The following is a 10,657-nucleotide window of genomic DNA, read 5'->3' as shown; positions in this document are numbered from 1 at the left end:
TTAAAAAATAGTTTCAAACTAGATTAAATTAGATGCATTTCAGTTAAAAATTAAATTATTAATTAACTGTACAGATAACATAAAAGAAATAGAAATATTTATGCTGAGTTGATCTGGTAATTTTTCATGGAATGCTAAAAATTGTGCGCAAACTAAATAATGGTAACTGAAAATAAAACTGAAAACAAAGCATAAATTCCCGATATTACTTCCCAAATTATAAATGTTCGATGATCCACGGATTACTCATTATGCATACATATATGTAGAAATATGTAGATTATGGGAGCTTTTTCCAGCAAGCGATACAAGTCGACGCAAACGTCGTTCTATCTTTCTTTTTTTGGCAATAAGTAACAAAGACAAAACGACACTTGTATTGTGTCTTGTGTCGCTTACTGGAAAGCTCCAAGTATCTACGCGTAAACGCCTAATCCTGCAATCCGCCATTACATTTTAACAGATTCTGTCGTATCTCTGCTGGCAAGTGGCATTCTGTCGACAAAATTTGCGGCAGACACTTTCCAAATCTGTCCTCGACAGATTCCGGCTATCCGGGGAAGAGAGCGCACGAAGAGACATATCGCTGCTATTTAGGCCGGAGATAAATAAAGATCGATTAAAAATTACGATATCGGCTTACGCGAACAGCGACGATTTGCAGCGGCATCCTCCGGCCGGGCTCCGGGTGCCGACGAGCGTGGACGAGCGCCGGGTCAAGTCGGCGGAGAGAAGACGACGAAGGGGTAACGGGGGTAACGGGCCCAGGAGTCTCGTTCCTCTCGAACCGAAGCGCCGGTTATCGTTGGAATGTTAAAAGGCCCCGACTCCTCGTCAACTCGGATTTATTCGAATTAAAAGCCTCGCAGGGCCGCATGCGACGACGCGAAAAACCAACTCCGGCGGCTCCGACCCGTCGCACTTTTGCCGCGAAAAATGTGTAACGCCACGCCGTCGCCATCTGCATTCGGTGACGCAAACGAATTCGACGCGTATATCGATAAAATCGCGTACTTTCCTCGTGTATCGATGTATCGAGCGTAGGAAACAAGCGCGAGATCGATATTATCTCTGTTCGCCGTTTACTAATTTACTAGTTCTCCATTCGGATCACAGATCTCGCGACGCTGCAGCGTTATTTGGAATTTGGACGAGCGTGATCACGTTGAACGTTGAACGGAGGCTGCGGAGGGATTATTGACAGTTATTGACGTTAGAGAGATCCAGAGCAGGTGATTCGCGGCTCGATTTGTTCGTCAATCTCGTTTGACTCGGGTGAAATGAACGAGGCTAATGAATTGCCACCGGGGACAGCGTCGCTGCTCGAAGAACTCGAGAGTGCGTATCGTTCCGATTATTCATGTGATCATGAAGGCTCTCACGTGCCGGCGCTTAATTATTACAATATTTAGCACTTTCGTTATTACTGTCATTTGGTCCTAGCTTTCCTTGAGCTGCACAAATTAATAATTATTTTTTTTAATACAATAAAACTTTTCAAATTGCGAACGCAAGAGCTGCAAATTACAGTCATAATAGGTCTAAAATTTGGAGGAGTTTCTGTTCTTGTCAAATGTATTATTAATATGTTGAATCACGTGACACTTATTTCTTGTCTCTAGAGAAACTTATGGTTTTATTGAGGGATGGCAGAACGTTAATCGGCTATCTTAAAAGTGTCGATCAATTTGCTAATATAGTGCTTCAAAGTACCATTGAAAGAATTCACGTTGGTCAGGAGTATGGTGATATCCCGAGAGGTATTTTCATAGTAAGAGGGGAGAACGTTGTGCTTTTAGGAGAAATAGTAAGCGTTTTAACGAATAGAAAGATATTTGTTATAATTCTGCTGGTAAACACTAATGATCCCTATGTGGGACTTAATTAACGAATACACCCACGTTGCAGGATATAGAGAAGGAAAAGGTGTTGCCGTTGAAAAAGGTGACGGTGGATGAGATTTTGGATGCTCAGAGGCGCGAACAGGAGTCGAAGCAGGAGCAGAAAAAGCGAGTAAACAAGGCTCTGAAGGAGCGAGGTTTTGCATATATACCGGATTTAAGTCACGATGATATGTACTGATGTAGAAATGTATATTATTCCTTTTGTATGAATTTTATCTAATCAATTTATATTAATTAAATGATTGCTCGTTCATACACACGAGAAGATTTCATTATTTCCTGACCATTCGTAATGTTAAAGTCACATGATATCTTTAACAATCTGTTAGTCTTATATTTAAGAGTACAAAAAGTGATATATTATTCTCTAGATTTTGATTTGCACCACTTTGTATATAACATATAACATAGATTAATCTTGAATAATCCTTAAAGTATCTCATTTTTTTGTATATGATTATAATTAAATGTATTACACGAGTTGTTTCTCACATAATACTGTCGTTAACAATTTTACTCATAAATATTTTAAACCTTTCATTGCATAAACTTATTTAAGGTGTATAAAAATAATAATTACACTTAACATCAAAGCATATAGTTATGTATTGTGCAATTTGATGATTACAGAACGAATTAGAAAAATACTTTGTTGCATTTCATAGCAATACATAGCTTTTACAAACGTCTTTTATCAAGATTGTCATGAAAGGGAAATGAAAGTCTTCTAAATATCTTGTATCATATGCACAAGTTAGTAACGATTTAATTTCCACATAAATGGAATAAATAATCCAGTTACTGTTGGATAATCAATTTTCGTTCGAGACAAAATTATATGAATTTTATAGAATGTTTTACGCAAAACGGGTGGAGATGGAAAAAATAATGTCATAAGGCAAAATTAAATGATTTTGGATGCTTCACATTTCTTACTTTCATGCATTTTTGTGCGTGGGTTACAAAGTGCAATTGCGTTTTTTATTTTTAAATAAAACTCCATATTTTTGAGTACACTAATCGATGCAGTTTTTCCTCCTCTGCAAAAAGCTATTGTAAAGTAATGCTTAAAAATTATCCCAACCATCTAATAGGTATTTTTGTAATCAGTCGGTTAAAATAATTTCTAAAGTAACAATCTTCAAGTATAACTTTATAATAGTTATTCGTAAAGAAGGAAAAACTGCATCAAAATTAGTACTTGAAAATATAGGATTCCATTTAAAGAAAACGCAACTGCACCTTGTAATAGTATTTATCTACAAAAATGCACGAAACATAATAATGTGAAGCATCTAAAATCATCTAATTTTGTCTTGTATTTTTTCTATCTCCAAAAATCGTTTTACAGCACTGCCCAGTTGCGTAAGACACCCTGTCATAAGGTCACATTGGTAAAAAAAAAAAAAATTAAATTAATGTCGAAATTCTCTTCAGCCTTAAAGTATACAAAGAAACCTACTTATACTTAACTAATACTAATAATTAAATAATTTATATGAATAGCTTAAAATGATGTCTCTTGAAAGCTATCTTTCATTTTCGCAGAATTTAACGTCGATTCGTCTCGCAGCTTATGTTTGCACTCCTCGCTTCTCGTGCTCTTGACCACGCTTTCTCTCGCGGATTTTTTAGAATCATTTCGCTGTAAGCTGGTCCCTCGTTTTCTTGGAGAAGGTAATTCCTCTGTTTTCTCAGTGGAATTATTCGCGCTATTCGTGCTGCCGGATGCTATGCCGGAAGTGTCAGATTCTGGTTGGTTACCGTCCAAGCAACACAATAAACTGTCGGACAAAGTATCGTCGTTTAATATATTCAAATCGGATTCCGATTGCTCAAAGTCTCCTGTCCGCGACGTAAAACTAAGATCGACGGGACTGGCGGTTAACACGCTTCTCGATAACAAATATTCCCTGAACGTGCTCGTTATGGACATCGTACTTTGTTGCGTACAGGCGCAACAGTTTGCGATGGATTGTACACAGCTATGCTTCTCGAGGGTGTCCAATCTATTATTTTTTTTATTCTCGACATCTTTCGCGTGAGCTAGCGCATTGTCCGTACTGTTGTACGTCTGGGATTCCTCTAAAATGGAAGCGCAATTACTTATTGCACTAACCATGTCTAGATTCGATCCACGCAAATCGCAGCTGTTGTTGCCAGTGACGAGATTGCATAGACTCGAAGTTGAAACAATCATCACTGGCTTCCTGGAACGCGGAGTCATCATAGTTTCCTGTTACAAATTAGAAGATAAATGTATTTTTCGTTTTACATTACACGATATTTTTAATTCGATATTCATTTTAATATCTTGATATTTTTCAATTACACATATAAATTTTTCACATAGAAATATATTTGAAATCTACGTACCTGCATGGCTTTCGTCATTTTTGTTGCGCTTTGCGTAATCGGACTCATGCTTCTATCATTGTTAGTAATAGGAGTCAAGATATAGTCGTTAGTTGCCAAGCTTCGTCGTAATAAACTCGATGGCGTCGACGTATGGACAGCGTACACATTCCTGAATCTGTTTTTTACCATCGGAGACTGTAAATTATGTGTACATGCACTTTCAGCATGCGATTCAACATTCAAGGTAGTTTCGGATGACTTCACGTTCGAGGTACAAGTTTCCGAAGGAGAGATTTGTACTGTATTTCTTGTTGCGATAGATGCGAGGATAGATTCCGAATTTCGCCGCATACCGTCATTCATTAAATTATCACAGTGAGTTACATTGCGAGTGGAATACAGGTTGGGTGGCTCGCTAAATGGTCGCGTTAATTTACCAGTGTCAGATTGACTATCCTCATTAATGATTACATTAATTTCTTGTAAACTTGTACTCAAACTGAGCTCGATTGAACCCAAACCCTGTTTCGCGTCATGCTGTGTGTCCTTTCCATCTAACTCCTCTTTCACGTTTATAGATTCTCCGATTGATAGCTTCTTTTTTGCTTTATAATTTGTCAAAGTCTCATTCTTAATGCTATCTATACTACTCATGTGTTTGGCATGTAAAAGATCGTTGTTAATTGTATCACAGTTTTCCGTGCTAAGTTCGTCATTCGATTTGCTAAGGACCGCTCTTGTCGGAAGAAATGAATCTTCTAGTTTCTATACAGTACATGCAAAGAAAAACAGATAAAACGTGCTATTGTTATACACGAACAAATAATAAATATATAACGATAAATATTCGATAGAAAGATAAGGAAACTAACCGTTGATAATATATTTTCTTCGCTGCTCGATCTAGTGATATTGCATCCGATATTAATGTCGACGAACTTTTTGTGGCTCTTCTTTTGAAAAATATGTTTCTTGATGGAATCTCCGAGGCTCTTAGTTTTACAATTCTTCACGTGCCTAGGTGTACCTTGTCCATTTTCCTTGTTAAATTGTTTCACAAGTCGTCGCTTCTTGGCAGATTCTGGCATGGCTTGTATATGTGCGTACAACTGAGCCAAGGCTGCCTGCGTGTCTTGCGTGGAATTGGCCTTCGCCGTTAATTTACGATCGACGAAACTGAACACCGTGTGGGCTGTACTAGTTGCGTCCGGTACCGACTCGTTCAGCTGTAATTGTAAATCTTTTATCGTATCGCGCAAGGATCGGGCAAAGTGTCATTTTTTAGTCTGAAACTTACATCAGTCTTCTTAGGGCTCAATAATTTTCTCTCTTGTTCCACCCAGTACGCTCTTATATCTGTAGCCAATTTCGGTGGAATCTCAAACAACTCCGTACCTTTCCTAATCATGTATGCGACCAGACACGACAGATTCTGAGAATTGATATGCAATGCCTCGGGTGACAATTTTCGTGGGCACAATAGGTGTGGCGTAAAGAGAGTGGCCAGCGTGTCGCTGTTCATTTTATTACTATGCTCGTAACTCGCTGTCTTATTCAACAGGGTAAGAATAGCTTTCAGTAAAATTCTGTTAGGGGATGGCAAAAGCAGCAGCAATAATTGTAAGGAACTCAATAATCTCGCGTCGTTCGTTTTTGCATCCAAGCTGCACAATTCTGCAAATAATCGATATAATTGTGGTGGCAAACGTCGTGTGTAGCATACACAGGTAAAACTACACATTTTTTTTTATCTACCAGCAATCTGACAATGCGCCGGATAATGTAGGTCTGTCAGGAGCGGTTCAGATAGCTCTGCCAGGAACCCTTTTAACACAGAGGCACAATCGTGTACACTGAATCTACCATCGTCAAGATCTAAAAATACACCTTGAGACATAGCTGTTTTCAAGTCTTGCTGCCTCGTTAGCTTTCCGGTTCGTCGGAATATTCCCTCTTGTGTGATATCTACAAGATAGAAAATATATTTAATTCTATTCTTGAATTTCTCATTATCTGATATATTTACTTACTTTGTTCCTTAGACAGATAATCTATCAGTTGCGTCAAGTGATTGATACCATCCTCAGACAACATGCCACCTTCTGTACCTTTATCCAAATTAACCGAAGACTTGGATTTCTTGGTGAAGCTTAGGAGACCCCATTTCTTCAACCTTGCCTTCTCAGTAGTACCATCGCTGCTAAAGCAGGATCAATCAAAATGTTATTGAGTGCAAATAATATAATTTTACACTTTTATATTTTATAACGAGTCTTGTAACAGAGAATGGCTTATAAGTTATCAGAGTTATGACAAATAAGCTAGCGGTTGAGAGCGTTATCGGTAAAACTGGCGAAATGCGAGACGAACGAAGAACGAAGTTACGGTATCAGAAATCTTGTTGTGAATCGAAGCAGTGTCAACGGTACGCCAATCGTTGGGATATACGGATAGTCGTGAAAACACCGGGTACATCACTCACTCTTCCGTATTGAGATCCAATTCGAAGGACAGGTGCATTTTTACGAGCGTGTGAAATTGCTCCGGGTTGACCTTTCGCATTCTAAACGCCAGCTTTCCGTCCACCCCGTCGTTAAAGTCTGCCATCGTCGTGTATGGTGGAACAGGCAATTTAAACGCGCTCCTACATCTTGAATCCGGCAACGGCAGTGATACCACTATCACACGACACGCCGACAGTCATGATGCACGAAATAATTCAGATAGCCATTAGGGGGTTCCTATAGTGGCAGTGCACTTTATGTAAATGTTTAAGAGCAAAAATGCAAAATCGGGCTGTTTCGGGAACTACATATGAGCTTACTGATTAAAAATATCCTAAATGGAATAAGATTCATTCGATATTTTGGCTAAATTCTACGAATTCGTAATTTAATTACGTAATTAATCGTAATTAAATTACGAATTCGTAGAATTTAGCCAAAATATCGAATGAATCTTATTCCATTTAGGATATTTTTAATCAGTAAGCTCATATGTAGTTCCCGAAACAGCCCGATTTTGCATTTTTGCTCTTAAACATTTATAATAAATAAAATACAAGTTAAAGTGTGCACTTAGTGCATAAAGTGCACTGCCGCTATAGGATCCCCTTAAAGCCTTGTGTACACGATACTAGAAATCGGTCCGAGTTTCGGTTTAAGCCAATGAAACTGCTGCTTTTCTGTAAAGCCTTGTGTACACGATACTAGAAATCGGTCCGAGTTTCGGTTTAAGCCAATCAACTTGCAGCTCTTACAGAAAAGCAGCAGTTTCATTGGCTTAAACCGAAACTCGGACCGATTTCTAGTATCGTGTACACAAGGCTTAAGCCAATGAAACTGCTGCTTTTCTGTAAGAGCTGCAAGTTGATTGGCTTAAACCGAAACTCGGACCGATTTCTAGTATCGTGTACACAAGGCTTTAGGCCTGGTTCGCGTTTTAGCTAAACTTTTTCTTGCGCGGTTCGCCTTTTCTCTTTTTCTCTCCAACCAGAGAGCTCTACTCCAACGTGAAAAGAAAAAGAAGAATTTATATATATACAACCTTAATTATATACAATTACTATATTATCAATATTTATTATGGGCCAATTCCTTTTAGTGACACAAGTCGACACAAGTGTCGTTCTGTCTTTGTTATTCATTGAATGCCAAGAAGGATAGAACGATGTTTGTGTCGACTTGTGTCGCTAAAAGGAATTAGCCTTAATTATATACAATTACTATATTATCAATATTTATTATATTAACTTGTGCTGATATTAATAATTATATTAATTTGATACAGGACGCATGCGCGAAATAAAGCGGTACTACTGGCTGACACCGTTATATTGGCAACACTGACGTAGCAAGTGATTGACATCATCAATTGACATGACATGTGAGCACGTCTTCAGTACATCTGGTACGTGTGTCGCAGTTGTAAGATTTTTTTGAGATTAGTGGCAGTTAGTGGTATCTCTTTGCAAGAATTAAACGTTCTTGAAAATATCGGATTAGGTGAGTCGATAAATTGTCGTATAATTGACGATTCAACAACGAAACTTTCTTCTTTAAATTCGCCTAGCCTTTAAAATACCACGTGGTACGTACATACACAGTATACACACCGAGAATCTTTATATTGGATTCATCAAGTTACTTTCGCACAGATAAACAACTCACTTTACTCGTTATCGCGTGATAACGAGTAAAAAGAGTTGTTTATCTTTATCTAAAGTACGCAGTTTTCAATGATTTTGATTGAGTTAATTAATAAAATGGACTTTTTGAATACAACAGAATGAATTTTTTATCCTTCATCGAGCTCTGTGTATCTTTTAGCAGGAAGAGAGATATATTTGTTACAGCGAGAAATAACATTTTTTATTTTAATCGAAAGCTAAATTACAATTACGTAACTTTTTTTTATCGTCAGTTAGGTTAATTTAGTTTTTTATTTTTTTCATATACGACAGAAATCTCCCATTAAGCACACATTAACTGGAGTTTGCTCAAGAAGGAAAAATACAATGGAGAATTCTCAGCAGGAAGAACACTTTACTTGTTGGACGTGCAAAGTAAAGTTCACAGATTTGGTAATGTTCAGGAATCATTATCGTTCCGAATGGCACAGGTACAACATACATGTAACAGTGAGTGGATTGCCACCGATCACTCTCGAAGACTTCCAGAGGAAAGAAGCGATTTATCGCGAGAATATTGCGGAACAGACTGAGGAAAAGCAGTTCTGCGAAGTCTGCCGAAAGAAGTTTAGCAGTCAGAAACAGTACAAGAATCATCTAGCCTCAAAGGCTCATAAAAAGAATCTGGAGCAAAAGGATGAAACCGTAGTTTTCAGCAAAAAATTAACGAGCATGGAGGATATATCCAGTAAGAACGAAGAGGACATGTCCAATGAGAACGAAGAGGAAATCGAAACGGATTCGGATGTAGAATCTTTGGATTCGGACGAGTGGCTTGAGGACTCCAAGTATCAGATCTATGAAAACAATTGCCTGTTCTGTGAACAGCGTAGTAAATCCTTAATGTGCAATATGAGACACATGATGAAGAAACATTCGTTTTTCATACCTGATCTTGAGTACTGCTTGGATCTAAACGGCCTGTTAAAGTACTTGGAAGAAAAAATTTGTACTGACTTGAAGTGCATTTGGTGTAATGACTCAGGTAGACGAATAATACTCTTTTATTCAATCAATTACTCTTTTCCATTATATTCTATTAAACACTTTGTTGTAAACGTTCTTAAAATAAATGTTGATTAGAATTAAAATAAAAAGAGTTAAATTAGAAAATTGAACTAAACAGAAAAAATCGCGATGTAAGAAATTTTGAATTGAATTAAATTTTCATATTTTTACAGGAAGGAAAATGCGAAGTTTAGAAGCAGTGAAAATGCATATGATCGACAAGGGCCACTGCAAAATGTTGTTTGAAGGAGAGGCGATGCTTGAATATTTGTCTTTCTATGATTATTCATCCAGTTATCCAGATGCTGAGAATGCCAATCCGGATGAAGAATCACCAGAATTGCCGGAAGTTTTAGATGACGAGGCCTATATGATGAAATTACCGTCTGGCAAGTTGGTCATCCATCGTGCCTTGGCACTTTACTGTAAGCAGAATGTACCTGTAGGAACTACAGCGACGATAAAGAACTTAAAATATTGGCCGCATAAGCGGATGATAAAGGATGCATCGTTCGGTACCGTGGAAAAGAAACTCGAAGCCGCCCGAATGACAAAGCGAGATATTCAGAAGTTCCAACGAATCCAAGCGAAGTACTCAACGCAGCTAGGAGTCAAACAGAACAAACTGCAGAAGCATTTCAGACAACAAACGAACTTTTAATCGTATCTAATTGTATGCTTCTTATGTACTTATATGTCGTATTTTAAAAAGACATAAATTATTAAAAATATAATTAACTGTATAAGATAAAATTGATTATCCCTGTACTATTACATTTCGTTACTATTTATGGATACAATAATGAACAATTTAAATGAGTTATTAAATGAGCTCCTAAATTGATGGATAAATCACTCATTGAATAAAATAGATTATTATATTCTAACTATTTAACTCTAACTTAAAATCAAATTCAAACTCAGGCGCTTCATAACAAAACGTCATTTCAATTGCTATAGAATCAAAATTTATATTATTTTTCTTTAAAGGATATACATATATAACGCAATACAAATTATAAATAGCATTTGACGGACGTCTTTACAAAATGACTTGTGTGTACTTAATACTTTTTTATAACATATTTCATCGACAAAAATGTCTTATTTTCTTTTCGAATAACTTCTCTTTTTTAATTTATATGGACCCGTTTGTTATATCCAGAGCAACCTCCGTATCACAATCGAGGTCGCCGCT

The 10,657-nt window shown here is 37.3% G+C and overlaps 3 protein-coding genes across 6 annotated transcripts; 2 read left to right on the top strand and 1 right to left on the bottom strand.

Moving 5' to 3' along the window:
* The first annotated feature begins 1,132 nt into the window (after nucleotides 1-1,132).
* Lsm1 (U6 snRNA-associated Sm-like protein LSm1) lies at nucleotides 1,133-2,163 on the top strand. Its single transcript, XM_071710351.1, has 3 exons — nucleotides 1,133-1,338; nucleotides 1,623-1,807; nucleotides 1,909-2,163. The coding sequence occupies exons 1-3, from the start codon at nucleotides 1,281-1,283 to the stop codon at nucleotides 2,080-2,082; spliced, it is 417 nt and encodes a 138-aa protein (XP_071566452.1). The 5' UTR covers nucleotides 1,133-1,280; the 3' UTR covers nucleotides 2,083-2,163.
* A 329-nt stretch (nucleotides 2,164-2,492) lies between these two features.
* LOC139774854 (rho GTPase-activating protein 19) lies at nucleotides 2,493-6,946 on the bottom strand. 3 transcript variants are annotated; one of them, XM_071710348.1, is made up of 7 exons: nucleotides 6,745-6,946; nucleotides 6,293-6,462; nucleotides 6,018-6,227; nucleotides 5,560-5,936; nucleotides 5,135-5,488; nucleotides 4,281-5,027; nucleotides 2,493-4,140 (listed from the first exon to the last, which is right to left on the bottom strand). In XM_071710348.1, exons 1-7 carry the CDS (start codon nucleotides 6,867-6,869, stop codon nucleotides 3,412-3,414), a joined length of 2,712 nt encoding a protein of 903 aa, XP_071566449.1. In that variant the 5' UTR covers nucleotides 6,870-6,946; the 3' UTR covers nucleotides 2,493-3,411. The 3 variants fall into 3 exon arrangements, with proteins under 3 accessions (XP_071566449.1, XP_071566450.1, XP_071566451.1); XM_071710349.1 differs by having other exon boundaries at nucleotides 6,293-6,459; XM_071710350.1 differs by lacking the exon at nucleotides 4,281-5,027.
* A 1,164-nt stretch (nucleotides 6,947-8,110) lies between these two features.
* LOC139774857 (cytoplasmic 60S subunit biogenesis factor ZNF622-like) lies at nucleotides 8,111-10,193 on the top strand. 2 transcript variants are annotated; one of them, XM_071710355.1, is made up of 3 exons: nucleotides 8,111-8,266; nucleotides 8,725-9,436; nucleotides 9,633-10,193. In XM_071710355.1, exons 2-3 carry the CDS (start codon nucleotides 8,779-8,781, stop codon nucleotides 10,118-10,120), a joined length of 1,146 nt encoding a protein of 381 aa, XP_071566456.1. In that variant the 5' UTR covers nucleotides 8,111-8,266; nucleotides 8,725-8,778; the 3' UTR covers nucleotides 10,121-10,193. The 2 variants fall into 2 exon arrangements, with proteins under 2 accessions (XP_071566456.1, XP_071566457.1); XM_071710356.1 differs by having other exon boundaries at nucleotides 8,159-8,351.
* Nucleotides 10,194-10,657: the final 464 nt, after the last annotated feature.

Source organism: Temnothorax nylanderi, unplaced genomic scaffold, assembly GCF_030848795.1.
Source record: "Temnothorax nylanderi isolate EJ_2023f unplaced genomic scaffold, tnyl_v1.0 TNYL_tig0089_pilon, whole genome shotgun sequence".
Taxonomy (NCBI): Eukaryota; Metazoa; Arthropoda; class Insecta; order Hymenoptera; family Formicidae; genus Temnothorax; species Temnothorax nylanderi.
Note: the sequence above shows the minus strand (reverse complement) of the source record. Positions and strands in the feature narration are given on the sequence as shown.